The sequence below is a fragment of the Barbus barbus genome (assembly GCF_936440315.1).
Source record: "Barbus barbus genome assembly, chromosome: 11".
NCBI lineage: Eukaryota > Metazoa > Chordata > Actinopteri > Cypriniformes > Cyprinidae > Barbus > Barbus barbus.
This window is the reverse complement of record NC_136739.1, coordinates 9652297-9673321: the sequence shown is the minus strand read 5'-3', so window position 1 is coordinate 9673321 and position 21025 is coordinate 9652297. Positions and strand designations below refer to the sequence as shown.

The following is a 21025-nucleotide window of genomic DNA, read 5'->3' as shown; positions in this document are numbered from 1 at the left end:
TGTAAACAGCCCACAAAATATTAAGTGTTACTAAGCATTATACGCTTCACAGGTAGCATTTTGGGTATGGATCATACTTCAGGTTAAAATCTAGTGAGCTGCCTGTCTAGACAGAATTTGTGGACATCGTAAATTTTTAACGAAGTTCAAAACCTGGAAAATATTTCTGGCCATCATCTATACCTAAGGTCAAAATCTAGTGTGCTTCCTACCTAGATTGCATTTTTGGGTATAACAGGCATCATCCTACACTGCATTTTTCCTCCTAGCAATGCTGCCCAGATAGGCTGAATATTAGGGTTTAAGACAGCGCCTCTTGTTTGGGTGAGAAAGTGCAGAAGTGACCCAGCCCCCATCCGACGTGTCTTGTGTAGTTGCTTTGCTGTTGTCAGAGGAGTTTACAGCTGACTACGAGAATGGAGAACTACAAGCAGTTTCTCATTTTCTTCATTCTGGCATTGGCGCTCGGGATTGTGTCGATCGCGTTTGTTTTAACGTGGGTTTTGCATTACAGAGAGGGGCTCGGCTGGGACGGAGGAGCCGCTGAGTTTAACTGGCACCCGCTATTAATGGTGATCGGGTTTATTTTTCTTCAGGGAATCGGTGAGGAGCTTGAATGTTTACATTTCATTCAGCAACCAGAGGTTTCGCATTCCTGAGTCTTTAATCACGATTTAAACTAAGTCATGCTCACGTGTTGGGGACTTGTTAGTCCTGTGCTAGTCATATACAGTGTTAATCTCCAAAAAGAAATAAAGTAATCATTTTAGTTATGCAATAAATTTATCACCAAAATTTGTTGTGAGAAAGCTCGTAATTTAACTTAAAATGGAAAGTAATGTTATATTTTCGACTTCTCGTAACAATTTAGTCTATTACGTGTTTAAAAAATGAAGCGAGACTTTTCGGACACAGTTTGAGTTAAAGATGGCCGTGTATCAAACCGTGCTGAGCTGCCTACCTAGAAAGCAGTGACATAACAATATTACAGCCTAGGAGTTTAATTAATTTAAAAAAAAAAAATTACCATTCATTGGCTGATTTTTTTTTTTTTTTTTTTGTCTCCCAGGTTTTATTTATTTACTATTAAATAATTAATCTAGATTGTATTGTAAAAAAAAAAAAATATTTAATTTATTTATTTTTTTCCTCAGCAATTGTAGTGTACAGGCTGCCATGGACCTGGAAGTGCAGCAAGCAGATGATGAAGCTTATCCACGCAGGGCTGAATGTTCTCGCCTTCATCGTGGCTGTCATTTCTGTGGTGGCTGTGTTTGATTTCCACAATGCAAAGAACATTCCCAATATGTACAGTCTGCACAGCTGGATTGGCCTGGCTGCTGTCATACTCTACCCTGCACAGGTAAGCTTTCACAGACACACTACATCTGCCACTTCAACCAAAGGGAGCCATTATCCTACACGTTTGCCATATTCAGTCCACTTACACCACAATAATTACCCAATTTAATTTAGTCCAGAGCATTTCCCACTCTCTTTCTGACTAGCAAATGGTAATAATACATGCTGTTACAGTGTATTTGAGATACGTTTTTAAATGATATCCATTATCTACCCTATCACTGAAAAAAAATATTTATTGAATTTGCTAAAAAAAAAATTAAGGTAAGTGGTTGCAATCAATTTATTTTAGCTACATTTAAATAAACAGTTTTAGTTGACTAACTTTCAACTTTTTTATTTTATTTTTTTAATGTAGCTAAAATAAATTGTTTGCAACCACTTACCTTAAAAAAAAAATGGTATAATTTTTTTCAGTGTATACACTAGTCAAATTACTGGAATAATTAAGTTTTTTTTAAATAAGTCTTTTATGCTCACGAAGGCTGCATTTTTTTAAATCAATTGTAATTTTTTTTACAAAAACAGTAATATTGTGAAATATTATTAATTATTATCTGTTATAATTTAAATGATCTGTTTTCTATTTTAATATATTTAAAGATGTATTTCTTAAATATACATTTTTAAATTAAACTATGGCATTCTGTGATGGCAAAATAAAATTTTAGCAGCAGTTACCCTTCAGCATCACATGTAGAAATCATTGTAATATGCTGATTTGCTGCTCAGGTTTTATCAATTATTATTGTTGCTCAGTTATCTTCAATAATGTTTTGTATTATTATTATTATCAATGTTGAAAACAGTTTTTGCTATATTAAGATCTTTGTGGAAACCTTGATGGTACGTACATTTCAGGATTCTTTGAATAGGAAGTTCAATGAGCAGAATTTATATATTTTTTTAAATAAATCTTTTATCTCATATATATACTGTCGCTTTTGATCAGTTGAATACGCTCTTGTTCAAAAGTAAGTATTTATTAATTCTTGAGCAGCAAATCAAGATGGTCCTCACTGCAGAACATAAGATCCAGAGGGTGTGGTTGGATCTAGATCCAACTCCTCCCCCCTTACATATACCTAAACTTACCCATCTCCACCCCCTGATCCCTAAGCCCAACCATCTCCACCCCTAAACCTACCATCTCCACCCCCTAGGTGTGGATCCAACCCCGCCCCCTGGATCTTTGTTCTGCAGTGAGGGGCTACTGGGCAAATCAGCTTATTAGAACATACGGAAACATTTTAAAAATGTTAATTATTCCAAACCTTTGAACAGTAGAGTGTGTTTGTGTGTTTGTATGTATGCTTATAAACTGCTGTTCAAAAGTTTGAGATCAGTAAGGTTTTTTAAAGACGTTTCTTATGCTCATCAAGGCTGCGTTTGTTTCATCAAAAATACAGAAAGAACAGTAATCTTGTGAAATATTATTACAGTTTAAAATAATGTTGTTTTTATCTGTTTTAATATACTGTAAAATATAATTTATTCATGTGATGCAAAGTTGAATTTTCTTCATCCATTACTCTAGTCCTCAGTGTTCAGTGTCACATGATTCTTCAGAAATCATTCTAATATGCTGATTTATAATCAATGTTGGAAACATTTTTTGCTGCTTAATATTTTTTGGGAACCTCTGATACTTTTTTCAGGATTCATTAATGAATAAAAAGTAAAAAAAAAAAAAAACATTTATTCAAAATATAAATCTTATCTAACAATTTAATATTAATTTAATTTAACACATCCTTGCTGAAAAAAAAAAAAATATTTATTTATTTTCAAACAATAAAATAAAAAAATGACTGACTCCAAATATTTGAACGGTAGTGTATATTATTACAAAAGTTTTTTTGTTTGTTTGCTTTTTTTTATAAATAAATGCTGTTGTTTTTTACATTATTTTTCAAAGATTCCTGAAAAAGTTTCTCAAGTTCCGAACAAAATATAAAGCTGCAAAAATGTTTCCAAAATTTAATATACCGGTAAATCAGCATATTAGAATGATTTCTGAAGGATCATGTGACAATGAAGACTGGAGTAATGATGCTGAAAATTCAGCTTGGCATCACAGGAATAAATGATGTTTTAAAATGTAAGGGAATCAGGTCAATTTAGCTCAAAGGGAATCATTTATGATTTCATAGGGAATTTGAACAGAATCACTGTTTACGGCTGATCACTGAGTCGGTGTTGCACTGGATATTAAAATCCAAAATATAGTGACAACACTATTAAATATCACAGTAACAAGATTGGCAGTTTAAGACATTAACAAAACACAAGATACTTCTCTTTTCAATATAGATTAGGCTTTATTGGATAAATCTAAGATGTGTAAACTAATCTAACACATGAACACATTCACATATTCACACAAGTTGCAGAAAGAATGTGAGGAAAGGATGAGTTTACTTTACTTTACTTTACTTTTGTCATTTAGCAGACGCTTTTGTCCAAAGCGACTTACAAATAAGAAAAAGTAACTAAAACTAAAAAGTTACAACTCTATAAATACTATCTACCCACATATTTAAGAAAATAAAGAAATTAAATAAAATTAACACATGCATATAACAACAACATTTCAATAATAAACATATCAATGAAAAAATTAAATAAAAAGCTACTACTATCCCTTGCCGGTGTCCCTGCCCGGTGGAGTCGCACGGTAGAGTCGATGGTCTTTACACTCTTTACTTTTTTACTTTTGTCATTTAGCAGACGCTTTTGTCCAAAGCGACTTACAAATAAGAAAAAGTAACTAAAACTAAAAAGTTACAACTCTATAAATACTATCTACCCACATATTTAAGAAAATAAAGAAATTAAATAAAATTAACACATGCATATAACAACAACATTTCAATAATAAACATATCAATGAAAAAATTTAATAAAAAGCTACTACTATCCCTTGCCGGTGTCCCTGCCCGGTGGAGTCGCACGGTAGAGTCGATGGTCTTTACACTCTTTGGTCTTCACACTAAGAGGGCTTCACACGACGACTGCCGCGACCGCTGCCGCGGTATAATAACCTTTATTATACCAAACCAACAAATGATCATTTCAATTCAGCTGGACCCACTTTCCTGTTTATCAACTACAAATGGCCAAGCAAGTGCACACACTGTTTAACAGTTTAACAGAATGAAAATGTGAAATCCCTAGTTTATAGCAATATGTGCAATTGCATAGACCTGAACAAGCATCAATCACTTAACCCTTCGCATTGAGTTTCTCAATGAGTCTAAATTTTATATTAAACGCATCAGCTCAGCAAGAATCTGGAGTTTGTACTTGCATTGCCTTTTTGTTATGGGATTCACTTTTGTTTTCCCAAGGTTGCTGATTGGCTGAAAGTTCAGTGGTCGTTCGTAGTGAAGTCTTGGGAAGCCAATGGTTGGCCGTTGGCTGACGAATGGTTTCGGAGTCAGTTCCTAGTTGAAGTTTGAAGCGGGTGCAGTCGAACTGGACTTTGCGGCACACTTAGAATACGAAACTCAACGGAAAGAAAAGAAACTAAAGTAAAAGAATAAAAGGATGTAACAAGACTAGGTGGTTTTTCTTTTCATCATGGTTTGGTAGCAGCTGGCATGTAAGCCAGAGCGCGCTCAAAGAGCGCTAAAATGCAGCGTCAAAACGCGGTGGCAAAAGGCAAGAAAAGCCAAAGTGCAAAAAAGAGAGTGTTTGATGGTGTCCTGAGTTTTAAACTTGGTTTTTGGACACATCCCATAATGGTGTCTTGACCAATTAGATATTATCTTAGCTCGGGGTGTTGCTCTGTTTCTCCTCCCAATCCATAAATCAACATGTTATCTGGTCAGCCACATGGTCCGAACTTTCCCGCTATAACCAGAATATGATACATTTGACAAAGTATTGATTGGAAGAAGCGTTTCAAGCTAGAATTGTCACACACTAAAAAAGACATACACAATGAGTGATTAGAATATGATAGTCAAGTGTGTGTGTTACATACATAATATGGAGTTATGCATAGAAATGATTAGTTGCTCATAAGTCCTTTTTTTAGGTGCATATGGAAAAGACAGTCTCTCTGTAGTTCTGTGTAGAAGAAAAAGGTAAAAAGGCGTTAAGAAGGAATTTCAGTCTGGTCTTTGTCTTCTAGGTGGGGGAAACCAATCAGAGGAAGCACATGATTTCTATCATGGGTTTACATGTGACAGTCATGCTGTGCATCTCTTTGACCATTAATCTTAGTTACTTGCCCCAAATTTGACAATCTCCTTCCTGAGTTGGAATTATCAATAAGTGTTCCTTTTTTATGTTAATGTTTTAAGCTGCGCTGTGAAAGAGGCTTGTTGGTTAGGCTTGCTCCAGACTCATGGCACCAGGGTATCGTGGCCAGATTTATGATGTTGTCTTGTTCCGGCGCCTCTTTGTGGAATTTACTCTTTTGGTGGTTCTAACACCAATCTTATCGATTTTTAAATTGTCTGATTCGCTCTGATATCCTACAAAAGTATTTTAAAATAGTAAACCATTATTTTAAATTGCAGTAATTTTTCATAATATTACAGTTTTTTATCAAATAACTTTGAGCATAAGAGACTTCTTTAAAAACATATAATATATGCTGGGGTCGACAATATAATTGGCCCGGTGGCCCGGACGTACTTTTAAAACCTTTTAAAACCGTCAGGGCCACCAGATCGCTCCAACCACTAGCCCGGTGGGGCCAGTAAAAATAATGCCTCGATTAAAAAAAAAGTCTAATTTCACATTAATTACCTGTGGTTCTGTGTTTTGATTTCTGTTAAATCGTCTCGGTAACCACCGCTAGCAGGTTACGTGATCCCGACAGCCTTACAGATGCAGCGGGTTTATGCTCGCTCCCGCGGTTACGCGCGCAAACTGCACACTGCTGCTCAGCACCTACCTATAGCTACTATTAAGCTAGGCTACATGTTTCTGAAACCCCCATCACCCGGCCAAACACCGGGTAAAAAAGAGAAGGCAAGGAAGAGAAAATCACCAGAGGAATTGAGGGAAAGCGAAAGGGAATAAGAAAAGAAAAGGCAGAGAAAGTTTCAGCCCCAGTGGCGAGACCGCTGGAATTGGCTGGGCTTAGGGGTGTGCGATAAAAATGTCTCCACGATCTGCTTTTGAAGAAATATGGTAGTATCGTGCTACAGCGCACACATTATGTCAAATACAGTTCTGGCGCCGCGGTCTCTATATACTGTACAACACGACATACAGCAGTAGAGTTACTCTGACAGGACACTGCACTTATTCGCGATCGCAAAAGTACATTATTTGCACACAAGCCTTGCTGGTTAAATGTTTAATTCACGCGCTGGTCTGACGTGCGCTCATACACCTGAAGCACGCGCGCTAAAAAGCCTGTCTAACAGCGCCTGATTACTCAACTAACTTATCTTCTGCGCTAATACTGTCAAAACACACAAGGTTTACATACAGACTCAGTTGGTTATCTCTAAAATGAAAGTGAATAGTTAAGAGAGAAATGGATGCGTGCCTGTATATTAGATGCGTGCAGCTCTTAAAGGGACAGGACACTAAACATGCTGCCGCTTGTCATTAAAGGGATAGTTCACCCTAAAATTTAATTTCTGTCATCATTTACTCACTCACATGTTGTCCCAAACCTCTATTAATTTCTTGTGCTGAACCCAAAAGAAGATATTTTGAAGAATGAGGGTAACCAAACAGTTGCTGGTCCACATTGACTTTGATATGAAAGAAAAATCCTATGGAAGTGACTGAGGACCAGCAACTGATTGGTTTTCCACCTTCTTCAAAATAGCATTTATGTTCAGCAGAAGAAAGAAACTCATTCAGGTTTAAAACAACTTTTGAGTAAATGATGGTATAAAAATAAAACATTATGACAGAATTGACAGACAGATGACAGAATATTAATTTGTGGGGGAACTATTCATTTAACGTTAACAAAACAACAAAACACAAAGAGAAAAATCACTCTATTCTTGACTGAAAAACTTTAATACAGTTGCTTTAGGAATCAGTCTATGTAGAGTTTTATTTTTATATTTGTTCATTCAATTTCATTGAATGCTCTGCTAAATACACCTATTGTACCTGAAAATGAAGAAGTTTGTTTTATTTGTATATTATGTGTATTTGTAATGTGTATCTTTGTTCTTATTTTTTAATAAGAAAGATAGAATGATGACAAAGATTTTTATCTTCGCCCACTTTGACCTAAATATCTGCCATGTCTTTTTTTTTGTTTTTTGTTACCTTGAAAGGCTTTGTCTTTCTAGTTTGGCTGTAATGCTCAGACAGCTTGTAAAACCAACATGACAAAGAATCGTGATAAAATCGTGAATCGTGATATTTCTAAAAAAAAATCGTGATATGATATTTTTCCCCATATCGCCCACCCCTAGCTGGGCTACGATCAAGAAAAAAAGAGGTTTACTGTGAGCTCTGCAGATCAATGCCCACATATGCAGACAAGTAAGTTAGAGAAAAGTTAACGTGTATGAAACCTATGGTATGAACATAATATAATGAATTGCTGTGTGACTACGGAGAATGAATCCTATGCAATAGGTTTATTTGCACTTGTTTCATGTTTTTGCACAGTTTTGCTGCACTTTGCACTAAACCTACCTTAAAAAAAATTAATGTTATTCATGTTGTTCAAGCAAACTGTTCTTTTTCGTGATTATTGGGATCAATACCCGACGCTTTGACCTGGGCCAGTGAACTTCAAAAGACACTGGCCCGGAGGGCCAGTGGCAAATTTCCCTTATTGTCTACCCCTGATATTTTTTTTATTAAAATTTGTTACATTTACAGTATGTTAGAGCCCTTCAGGTGTGATGTGTTGTTCTCTCTCATTATTTATTAGATAGTTATGGGCATTGCCGTCTATCTGATTCCTGCAACTCCAGCGTATGTGCGTGCTGCTCTTATGCCTGTACACATCTACAGCGGCCTGTTCATCTTCACCACTGGAATAGCCACAGCTCTCATGGGCATCACAGAGAAACTCATATTTAGCCTGTAAGTTCAGCTTCAGATAACACAAACCATACAAATGCACCGAGTCTTGGACATGTAATCAGTTTCTGTCATGTGCGCTTTGAAAGTCAAAGCAAATTTGCACTTAGTAGAGGAGATTCTTAATGTTGTTTCTAATGTCTTACAGTAAGAGCCCTGCTTATAAAGACTCTCCACCGGAAGCCATGTTGGTAAATGTTCTTGGGTTGCTCATTGTTGCATTTGGCGGTCTTGTTCTCTGGATTGCTACTCGCCCCTCTTGGAAGAGGCCAAAAGAAGAAATTGCACAAACCGTGAGCAATAACAGCTCAAGCCCAGAAGACATCAAAGTGGGCACTGCCATGACCTCAAGAACAGACCAAGAATCCAGCCTCGAGACACGCAGACGCAACGGAAAAGCAGAAGAGTCTGGATAAACACAGTTTTGAAACAAGTTTGTGGATTTTAGTTCATTTAATCTCAAAGAAAACAGAAGCTTCATTCCAAACTGTTTGTTATTTTGAAAGTTATTCAAAACAACTTCACACTAGGTATTGCCTAGGTATGTCAATGCTGAAATTTCTGCTGTCAAGGGCATTTTAAACTGACAGCTGTATTTGCGCTGTATTATTGTCATATATGTTATATATGTCCCTCCTTGCTGTTTTTATTTTAATTTTTTTAGATATTTTAAAGTATTTGCACTATTATAACATTTAACACACTGTAAGTTTAGTGACATTATACTGCATTATTACAGTCATAAAGTGTTTATATTACTCCTGATTAATCAGTTTGTTAATTTTAAACACTTTTGTGATAAACACTTTTTAAACACTTTTTAAATACACAAGATTGTATTTAAATGTTTTCAGTTTTGTTATGATAGCAATATGCTATTAGGGACATAAAAACAAGTAAAACTTACTATAACATTTTGTATATCTGTTGGAACTTATCAAAACCAAGATCTGACAAAATTATTTATAATTTGACGGATGATTTTTGTATGAAATGCTCAAGATCATTAAATATTTTAGCATATTTGTGGATTGTTTTTTTTCTTATGAAATGGCAATGTTAGGTTAACCTCATACAATAAAACGTACTCGGTTACGAACGTAACCTTGGTTCCCTGAGATACGGGAACAAGTACTGCGTCTTGCTAAAGATGCTATGGGAAAAAGTCCTTTTTTCTCCTGAACTGAAGCCTTATTCAATCACGCAGTGTAACTGCGCGGCCATCGGTTCGTGCAGTGTATTAAAGACGAACCAATGGCTCGGCAGCGATGCTGCATGAACCTATGGCTGCGAAGCCCGCCAAACCCCGCCAGAATGGGCGGGACCATCTGGCAATATATGCAGCCGCTTCGTCACAGGATTCAGGTTGCTTCGACTGAAGCGATGACTGAGTCGTGCAGCTACCTGGCATGGCTAGCAACGCAGTACTCGTTCTCGTATCTCAGGGAACCGAGGTTATGTTCGTAACCGAGTACATTCCCTTTCGATACTTCACTCGTGCTGCATCTTGCTAAAGACGCTATGGGAACACAGTGCAATCACGCTGTGCTAAGGTAGAGGAACAACCACATGTGTAATCTTGTCCTTGACGTCTCAGGGTCCAAGGGAACAAGAACAGCAAACACCTAGGCAGTGGATTAAGCTTACAGAGGTTACACCCGACTTTGGGTGATCGTTCAAAAAGACTTGCACAGCCTCAGCACCCATGGGGCCGAGAGCATACAATTAGATCTTCTGATGGGTTTGAACATGTTATATCCAAACTTCCACTCAAAATGGTACTGCAGAAGCAGGAACGTGCCCATTATACAGAAAGAACCCTCGCCTGTAAGGCAGGGACATCTAGGTTATAATCCGGCTAGCCCGACATCTAGGCTAGCCCGACAGCTCCTCAGCGTCCGTGGCTGCTAATGACATGCTGTCATCCAGCAGCTCATCGTCACTCCCCCAAATGAGAACAGATTGCTCGCGATGGCAGAGGGACGCTGGTCAGGCTGGGTGAAGAGGATGTGAGAAACCTCTCTGTGTGGAGAGAGCGAGGTACACGGGGCCTGAGCTGACGTAAACTCGCTCGCATCCGAACGCTATGATCCTCTGAATACGGGAGGGCGCGTGGGGCGGACTCGCTTTCGGAAAGGCGAGACTCATATTCTCACAATGAGAACATTCCATCTCTGTGAGCGCAGATTCCGCATGGGATGCTCTAATATTGCTTGTCGGATGGCAGCAGGGGAAGCAGGATCACTGCTGTGCTTTGCTGAAGGCAGTTTGGAAAAGCGGCCAATCAGCCGAGCAGGAGATCGCGTTCCACTGCGAGGTGTGTCAACGGCGAGCAGGCTCTTCAGTCAGCGGAGATCAACAAAGAACATTGTCGTCGCTGAAGGAGAAGAAATCTGAATCCTGTGGCGAAGTGGGCGCTTATATAGCCAGATGGCCCCGGCAATTTTGGCGGGCTTTGCAGCCATAGGTTCGTGCAGCATCGCTGCCGAGCCATTGGTCCATCTTTAATACATTGCACGAACTGATTGCCGTGCAGTTACACTGCGTGACTGAATAAGGTTTCAGTTCAGGACCTTTTTTCGCTATGGGAAAAAAGGTATTTTTCCCATAGCGTCTTTAGCAAGACGCAGTACGAGTGGAGTATCGAAAGGGAACAATTGTTTTGTACCTACTTTAGAACGCCAAAAGAATGGTTGGATGATTGACCAGGTAAATATGTACAAAACATTTTGCTAATGTCCTCTTTGATCCGCTTAAAGCCTAGGCGGAAATTAAAAGAATATGAAATATGAACTAACTTTATTAGCAAACTTTATGATAAATGCTTCAGTGACAGTCCTGTGGTATATAGTATCATTTTGTTGAAATGTAGTTTTTAAAATAAAAATGTATTACATCGAACGGGGCGATAGGAAAAGGGAGGATCAATGTTAAACCAAAGATTTTTTGGGGGAGTGTATTACTTCATGTTTTTTATATATATACAGGGTGCGATTTGTAGGAGGGGATGGGGGGATTTCCCCCCCTCTGATCTATGCATCCCTGCCTCTGCTGAATTATTTTTTATCCACCTGCTCCGACGTTCCGATCTAAATCAAATGATTCGCGATATGTGCTTTGAAGTCCCTGTGTTCTTTCGCTATATAATTTATTCGTTGTTTGAATAATCGTGGAAATGAAATGATTACAATTAATAGGCCTGATTTACAATAATTTTTTTTAATTAAACTGTGATCACGTTAAAACACTTTCCGTTGTATTAAAAACAGTGTAGTTGGGTCAACCTCCGCCTTAGCGTTTTATACGCCTACTAAAAGTTTTAAAAAGTATCCCCACCTACAATTTTTTCACAAATCGCACCCTATATATATATATATATATACAGTATCTCACAGAAGTGAGTACACCCCTCACATTTTTGTAAATATTTTATTATACCTTTTCATGTGACAACATTGAAGAAATGACACTTTGCTACAATGTAAAGCAGTGAGTGTACAGCTTGTATAACAGTGTAAATTTGCTGTCCCCTCAAAATTACTCAACACACAGCCATTAATGTCTAAACCGCTGGCCACAAAATTGAGTACAAATGTCCAAATTGGGCCCAAAGTGTCAATATTTTGTGTGGCCACCATTATTTTGCAGCGCTGCCTTAACCCTCTTGGGTATGGAGTTCACCAGAGCTTCACAGGTTCCTCTTCCTCTGGAGTCCTCTTCCACTCCTCCATGACGACATCACGGAGCTGGTGGATGTTAGAGACCTTGCACTCCTCCACCTTCCGTTTGAGGATGCCCCACAGATGCTTAATAGGGTTTAGGTCTGGAGACATGCTTGGCCAGTCCATCACCTTTACCCTCAGCTTATTTAGAAAGGCAGTGGTTGTCTTGGAGGTGTGTTTGGGGTCGTTATCATGTTGGAATACTGCCCTGCGGCCCAGTCTCTGCTTCAGTATGTCACAGTACATGTTGGCATTCATGGTTCTCTCAATGAACTGTAGCTCCCCAGTGCCGGCAGCACTCGTGCAGCCCCAGACCATGACACTCCCACCACCATGCTTGACTGTTGGCAAGACACAATTGTCTTTGTACTCCTCACCTGGTTGCCATCACACACGCTTGACACCATCTGAACCAAATAAGTTTATCTTGGTCTCATCAGACCACAGGACATGGTTCCAGTAATCCATGTCCTTAGTCTGCTTGTCTTCAGCAAACTATTTGCTGGCTTCCTTGTGCATCATCTTTAGAAGAGGCTTCCTTCTAGGACGACAGCCATGCAGACCAATTTGATGCAGTTGTGTATGGTCTGAGCACTGACAGGCTGACCCCTGACCCCTTCAACCTCTGCAGCACTCATACATCTATTTCCCAAACACAACCTCTGGATATGATGCTGAATACGTGCACTCAACTTCTTTGGTCGACCATGTGGAGACCTGTTCTGAGTGGAACCTGTTCTGTTAAACCGCTCAGTTTCAGGGTTTGGCAATCTTCTTATTGCCTACGCCATCTTTATGTAGAGCAACAATTCTTTTTTTCAAATCCTAAGAGAGTTCTTTGCCATGATGTGCCATGTTGAATTTCCAGTGACCAGTATGAGAGAGTGAGAGCGATAACACCAAATTTAACACACCTGCTCCCCATCACATGACACCGGGGAACGAAAATGTCTAATTGGGCCCAATTTGGTCATTTTCACTTAGGGTGTACTCACTTTTGTGGCCAGCGGTTTAGACATTAATGGCTGTGTGTTGAGTTATTTTGAGGGGACAGCAAATTTACACTGTTATACAAGCTGTACACTCACTACTTTACATTGTAGCAAAGTGTAATTTCTTCAGTGTTGTCACATGAAAAGATATAATAAAATATTTACAAAAATGTGAGGGATGTACTCACTTCTGTGAGATACTGTATTATTAATGCTTTAATACTTTCCATATTCAGATTTAATGCCTTTAAACTGTATACCGTTCCCTCAAAAATATCTTCCAGTCCCAGACAGCAGAGGTCTGATCGTTTCAGTGTTGTGTTGTGTTATACATAGTTGTCAATGGCTCGTCTGGGCACTTACTGACATCCAGAACATTGTTCAGCTAACATTGAGGCTAAGATATATACACGTATAGGCTAATGAACAGTAGTTTGCAAACTAGATTTTTAAATTCACTTACAAGCTGCTGTTGCCTACACTGTAAAATGCAATCAGTTGACATAACTTAAAAAAAGTGAGGAAACCCGTTGCCTTAAAATTAAATAAACTTCATGCGTATTGTAAAAAATAATTTAAGTGAACGACGATTCTGAAATTTTTGACAAATAAAAGTTATTGAAACAAAAGAAAATGTGTTGTGGTCACTTTTTATTTTAAGTTGGACTAACTTTATTCAATTGTGATTACTTAAAAGTGTGAATCAACTTAAAACTAACAAGTTAATACTATGGAAGCAGATGTGTAGCTAAATTCAATTTGAAATGTAATATGCAAAATGGCAATGCAATATGTAAAATGGCTATGTATTTCTGTATTTAAATTGACATTTCCCCATACATATGTGCAACATTTAATGCAAAATGAAAATTCAATTATATAATTTAAATTAGCCATTTTCTACACTAGTTTTAATATGCAAATTAAAAACATATTTTAATTTTGCAAAATTAAAATATATTACCCAAATTGATTAGATATGTTTAACATGTCCAAGCAAAAACGGTAGCAAAATTATCATTTAAATGCTGAGATGATTGACAGGTATCAAGAATTGTCAAACCAAGTCAACTCACATTTATTTCTATGTAGTGCTTTATACAATAAAGATTGTCAAAGCAGCTTTACATTGCTAGACAGGAAAATAGTGTGTTGATAATGCAAATAAAATTCAGTTCTGATGTAAAGCAGCTCTAAAAAGAGAACAAAAGTAAACAGTCAATATTTCAGTAAAGTCAGTTCATTGTTGATTCAGTGATGTCATCATCATCCAGCTTAGTTCAGTTCTACTCAGATAGTGTCTGTGAAATCAAGTCAATAATATTCCCAAAAATTAAGTGTCCCCAACTAAGCAAGGCAAAGGCAACAGAAATGGAGAAAAAACCTTGGGAGAAACCAGGCACAATCGAGGGGCCAGTTCTCCTCTTGCCAGAGGAACCAACATGGGGCTGGTTGCATAAACCACTTAGACAAGTCTTAAAAAATTTGTCACCTAATTTTTTTTTGGGGCTAAGACTGGTCATAAATGTTAGTTATAAATGTCATAAAACTGTCATAAAAGTCAGTTATAAAAAGAGAGAATGGTCTAATTTGAATACAAAAATAAGTCTGATTACTTCTTGACTAACTATTAGGTGGTCAAACTAGTTCTTAAGACACAGTCTTAACATAGTGGCTATGTTTATGCAACTGGCCCATGTTGTGGTTCATCGTGGTCTTTGCTGAGGTTTTGTGCCGATGGCGGTCTAGTTTACTCAGTCTTCACAGGGAATCTGTCTCTAGGGCTCATCTAGTTGACATGGTCTCCACTAACATCCAGGGTTGTCGAGGTCCTCTCTAGGTGCTAATTCACCATCTGGTCTGGATACAGACCGGATCCTAGTGGCTACGGTGACCTCAGAATAAAAATGAGACAGACTAATATTAGCATATGCCTTACTTCTTATGATATAACAAGTACATCTGGAATTATTGACATTGTTATTGTTAGTGAACACCCTCAGAAGGAGATGTGGACATTTTGGGACTAATTTAATGGACACTTCAAACATGACAATTACATGAAAATTTAAAATTTCTTTACATATTGCAAGACTTTCAAAGTAAATCACTTACCACAGTTCGACAACATGAAAGAAGAATGCAAAACGTCCATTAAATAGTCCCGCGCTGGCAGTTCTGCTTAAGCGTGCTCTTTGCATATGCCTGAAATTATATGAGAGCCATTAACACAAACTGGCTAACTAGCACGCTCACATGTCCCGATCCCATCCCACGCTTGTATATTTTGTAAAATATTGATGTCCACATAACTTCTCTAGAAGGTTACAAATTTTATTTCAGATGTAGTCATTGTGGACGTATTTTCAACGTTTGCGTACCTGAATAGTATCTGCATGCACAATAATGAAAAGAACACACAAAAGGGCATCGATATACAGCAAAGAGTCTGGTGTGGCAGGTGGAACTGGAACTAACTTCTGTCCAGAGTTTGTCACATCTTTGTCTTCACGAACTGCCCTGAACACAATTGAAATATAAACAATTATTATAAATATAAATAAAGCTTCACAATGCTTATTTTGGCTTCTCCCAGACTGATATTTAGTCTTTAGTGAGTTGTGTCAGAGTGAGTATAATTAAGAATGACAATTCTAAAGATCTGCAAACAGAAACAAGTACAGAATATAAGTTTTAACATCTAATAGTCTAGTATTCTATTAATTTAACTTCCCTTACAAAAGTTAACCATGGTTTTGTTACATTAAAAATGTAGTAAGTGTAGTTTTTTTGTTGTATTTACTATCATTTGTATAACCACAGTTTTACTACAATTACCTTGGTTAAAATATGGTTAGTGTAGCAAAACCATGTTTAATTTGTGGTTGTATGGTATATAGTAGTCTCAGCCTCATGGACCTTTCACACAGGACGTGGCATGCGCTGCGCTGGCCGCCGAGTTCAGCGTAGCCCTTCAGATACAAAGCGATTTGCGCTATGCTGGCCAGAGCAAAGTAGGCGGAGTTTTCAAAACTACTACTTTGAATGTAAATCTCTCGGTCTATGAAAAAAACTGACCGGTTTTAGCTGGCCTCCCAGCCTGGTCATAGCTGGTTTATCAGGCTGGTTTTAGAGGGGTTTTGACCACATTTTTAGCTGGTTTCAGCTGGTCGGGTTGGCTGGTTTTAGCTGGTCAGACTGGCTGGTCTTAGCTGGTCTTGGCTGGTTTTATCTGGTCTTGGCTGGTTTAAGCTGGTCAGAGACCACCCAGATTGCAAACTGACATAGAATCAGCATAGAATCTATGTTTTTCGTGGCATCAAAACAATGTTGATTTCCTGCTTGTTTTAAAAATCTCACATACTTAATAATAGATACATTAGTAATAATTTATTAAACACACATCACATTGTCATAATTTATTTATTTATACAAAATATACAGTTACAAATACATGTTTAGAGCATACAAACCTTCTGTATACAAAGCTTCTATATTAGACTAATATAGAAATTAAAACTTTGCAATTAAAACTAAGTTATTTGTATTATCAGGGATGTAAACTAATCAGGTCAGGTTTGAAAAAGGTGATGAACATGTAACCCACAATTTTAATATCAGTAGACAATAAAGTTCATTTTTAATTGCTTTTTAATCCATGCAATATCACTCCATTAGTACATTTTCTCTAAAGTTGTGCAGTGTTTGGGGCATGTTTTTTTTATTTATTATTATTTGCCTCAAATAATATAATATGAAAAACTGGATGACGAGTAACTTCTTACTGCTAAATTCAGAAAAAACAGAGGTGTTAATTATCAGACCTAAAAACCCCACATATAATAACCTAGAACACTATCTAACACTTGACGGCATGCTCTGTCATTTCTTCTTCATCAGTTAGGAACCTAGGTGTGCTGTTTGATAGCAATCTTTCATTTGAAAGCCATGTTTCTAGCATCTGTAAAACTGCGTTTTTCCATCTCAAAAACATATCAAAATTACGACCTATGCTCTCAACGTCAAATGCAGAAATACTAATTCATGCGTTTATGACCTCAAGGTTAGACTATTGTAATGCTTTATTGGGTGGTTGTTCTGCACGCTTGATCAACAAATTACAGTTGGTCCAAAATGCAGCAGCTAGAGTTCTTACTAGAACCAGGAAGTACGGCCATATTAGCCCGGTTCTGTCAACACTGCATTGGCTCCCTATCAAACATCGTATAGATTTTAAAATCTTGTTAATTACTTATAAAGCCCTGAATGGCTTAGCTCCTCAGTACTTGAGCGAGCTCTTGTCACATTATAGTCCTCCACATCTGCTGCGTTCTCAAAACTCTGGCCATTTGATAATACCTAGAATATCAAAATCGACTACGAGCGGCAGATCCTTTTCCTATTTAGCACCCAAACTCTGGAACAATCTACCTAATACTGTTCGGGAGGCAGACACACTCTGTCAGTTTAAATCTAGATTAAAGACACATTTCTTTAACCTGGCTTACACATAACACACTAATACACTTCTATTATTCAAATCCGTTAAAGGATTGTTAGGCTGCATTAATTAGATCAACCGGAACCGGGAACACTGCCATAACACATGATGTACTCGTTACATCAAAAGAAGAATGGCATCTACGCTAATATTTGTCTGTTTCTATTCTGTTTCTCAGTCCATGTCTGGATCAGATGGTGGATCGGCGCCAGGAGATGATGTATGTGGCCCTGATCGTCGGCGGTGGCCGGACACCTGGATGAGCCCCGGGGACATATCCCCAGTCACCGTAGCCACCTGATCCGGTCTGTATCCAGCCCAGATGGTCACTGCAGTCACCAGATTCAGTCCGTATCCAGATCAGATGGTGGATCAGCACCCAGAGACAACCTCTACAGCCCTGAACGTCAGCGGAGACTAGGACACCGAGATGAGCGCCAGAGACAGATCCCCAGTGAGGACCCCGCCACTTAGACAGCCATTGGGAAAGACCACTGGAACCAGTTGAGCCCTTAAAATCTGACTTTGCTGCAGTTGGAATTGAACTGCTGGTTCGTTTGGCCAGAGGAGAACTGGCCCCCCGACTGAGCCTGGTTTCTCCCAAGGTATTTTTCTCCATTCTGTCACCGATGGAGTTTTGGTTCCTTGCCGCTGTTGCCTCTGGCTTGCTCAGTTGGGGACACTTCATTTCCAGCGATATTGTCGACCTGATTGCAAAGACACTATTTAAACTGAACTGAGCTGGATGATGACATCACTGAATTCAATAATGAAATGCCTTTAACTGAAAATCTTTTTTTACATTTAGTCATTTGGCAGACGCTTTTATCCAAAGCGACTTACAATTGGGGAATACAAAAAGCGATTCATCTTGAAGAGGCAATCAGACAGAGGAAGTGCTCGTAACACCAAGTCTCAGTCATTGTTCAAATAAGTACAAGCTAGTAAGGGAGGGAGAGAAAGATAGAGGGATTAACTTTTTTTTTGAGTTTAGGATGAAGTCAAGTACTGCCGAAAGAGATGAGTTTTCAGTTGTTGCTTGAAGATTGACAGGGATCCAGCATTTCGAATAGGGGTGGGAAGATTATTCCACCAGCCAGGAATGGTGAACGAGAATGTTCTGGAGAGTGATTTTGAGCCACTCTGTGATGGTACCACAAGGCGTCGCTTACTAGCAGATCTCAGACTTCTGGAGGGGATGTAGGTTTGTAAAAGTGAGTGGAAGTAGGGTGCTGAGCCTGTGGTCGTTCTGTATGCAAGCATCAGTGTCTTGAACTTGCTGCGAGCTGCCACTGGTAGCCATTGCAAGGAGATGAAGAGAGGTGTAACATGCGCTCTTTTGGGCTCATTGAAGATCAGTCGTGCTGCTGCATTCTGAATCATTTGTAGAGGTTTGATTGTGTTTGATGGCAGACCAGCCAGAAGAGCATTGCAGTAGTCCAGTCTAGAAACGACAAGGGCCTGGACAAGAAGTTGTGCAGCATGTTTTGTCAGAAAGGGCCTGATCTTTCTGATGTTGTGTAGTGCAAACCTGCAGGATCGAGCAGTCTTTGCAATGTGCTCTTTGAAGGTCAGCTGGTCATCAAAGATTACACCAAGATTTCTGACCGAAGTTGATGGGGTAATCATTGATGAGCCTAACTGAATCGTGAAGTCATGCTATAGAGTCGGAGTGGCAGGGAAGACAAGAAGCTCTGTCTTTGCCAGGTTGAGCTGTAGGTGATGTTCTTTCATCCATGCCGAGATGTCTGCCAGGCAGCCTGAGATTTGTGCAGCTACCGTTGGGTCATCTGGTTGAAAAGAGAGATAGAGCTGTGTGTCATCGGCGTAGCAGTGATAGCAGAAGCCATGTGCATGTATGATGGGACCCAGTGATGCTTCAGTGACTGAGAGTAGCGCAGTCTCTGTTGAATGGCCACTCCTGAAACCTGACTGTTTAGCATCCAGTTTGTTGTACTGTGAAAGAAACCGTGAGAGCTGGTTGAAGACAACTCGTTCGAGTGTTTTCCCTACGAATGGAAGGAGGGAGACAGGTCTGTAGTTTTCTAAAAGAGAAGTGTTTAATGTAGGTTTTTTGGATCAATGGGGTTACCCGAGCCTGCTTGAATGCTGTGGGGAAGATGCCTGTGAGGAGAGATGTGTTGATAATGTGTGTGAGTGCCAGTAAGAGTATGGGAGAGATTGTTTGGAGAAGGTGTGAGGGGATTGGGTCGAGAGGACATGTTGTAGGATGGCTGGAGAGGAGAAGTTTGGATACTTCTGACTCGGTGAGGGGACAGAAGGAGAAGATGGGAGTTAGAGCAGTGGATGTGGTTGATTGGAGGTCCTGTGGAGTTGAGAACTGGTTACTGATTGTTCTAGTTTTGTCTGTGAAAAAAGAGGCAAAGTCGTCAGCGGTTATTGAAATGGTGGGAGGTGGAGGAGGGGGACAGAGGATAGAATTAAATGTTCTGAAGAGATTATGCATGTCTGGAGCGCTGTTGATCTTGTTGTGGAAAAGTGAAGATTTGGCAGTGTGGACTTCAGTAGAGAAAGATGAAAGCAAAGACTGATACCTACTCAGGTCCGACGGATCATTTGATTTTTTTAATCTTTTCATTTTACATGATTGACACTATTTTCCTTTTTTGATATTGTGCAGTTGCTTTGACACAATTTACATTGTTAAAAGTGCTATATAAATAAAGGTGACTTGACTTGACGTTGGCGCAAGAAGTATGTGTCTAACATTGCGACAAGACATTGCTGGTTTACACCAAGAAGGAATATGCAAGCTGGAGATATAGTCTTGGAGAAGGCAGACGATCTGCCCAGGAATGAGTGGGGCTTGGCAGAAGTTATCAAGACTGTTGTTGACAAAAATTGTTTGGTGAGAATAGTGAAGATACGTTTTGGAGACAGAAATCTGGGGAAGGATGGTAAACGTCTGAACAAACCATCAGTAGTCGAGCGTCCACTGCAGAAGCTGGTCCTGCTGCTGGAGGCCGGCAGCCTGAGCTTAATGATATCCTTTGATTTAAGCAGTTCATAGTAGAATATGTTTCAGTTTTACTTTTACATCTTGCCTTAAACATTGCTATTTTACTTTAGAAATCATTTGTGACTGAAGTTTGAAATTTATAGTCACTCATGATTGGTGGGAGTGTAAATAACCCTCAGTTTTTAGAATTAGTTTCCAGGATTTATATACTATTCTTACATTATTTAATTCTGTCCTTTCTTAATATTAGTTGTGTTTATTATATCTTGGAACGATACTTTGCACTCTTTAAGTTATTTAACCGATATAGATTTTTATTTTGAAAGGCGGCTTGACGGAAGTGTCCAGAGCCCGTGTGTATTGTGGATGCTATGCAAATAAATAATGAACCAAGTTGAAGATTCCTTGCTATATGAGATGCCGAACAATGATGCAAGCGATC

At 38.7% G+C, this 21025-nt stretch overlaps 1 protein-coding gene across 2 annotated transcripts; it reads left to right on the top strand.

Annotated features, from left to right (window-relative positions):
* Positions 1-280: 280 nt before the first annotated feature.
* Positions 281-17897, top strand: LOC306876737 (plasma membrane ascorbate-dependent reductase CYBRD1-like). Of its 2 annotated transcripts, XM_079428106.1 has the most exons (5): positions 281-603; positions 1155-1363; positions 8237-8391; positions 8537-8821; positions 17782-17897. In XM_079428106.1, exons 1-4 carry the CDS (start codon positions 417-419, stop codon positions 8802-8804), a joined length of 819 nt encoding a protein of 272 aa, XP_079284232.1. In that variant the 5' UTR covers positions 281-416; the 3' UTR covers positions 8805-8821; positions 17782-17897. The 2 variants fall into 2 exon arrangements, with proteins under 2 accessions (XP_079284232.1, XP_079284231.1); XM_079428105.1 differs by lacking the exon at positions 17782-17897 and having other exon boundaries at positions 8537-11156.
* Positions 17898-21025: the final 3128 nt, after the last annotated feature.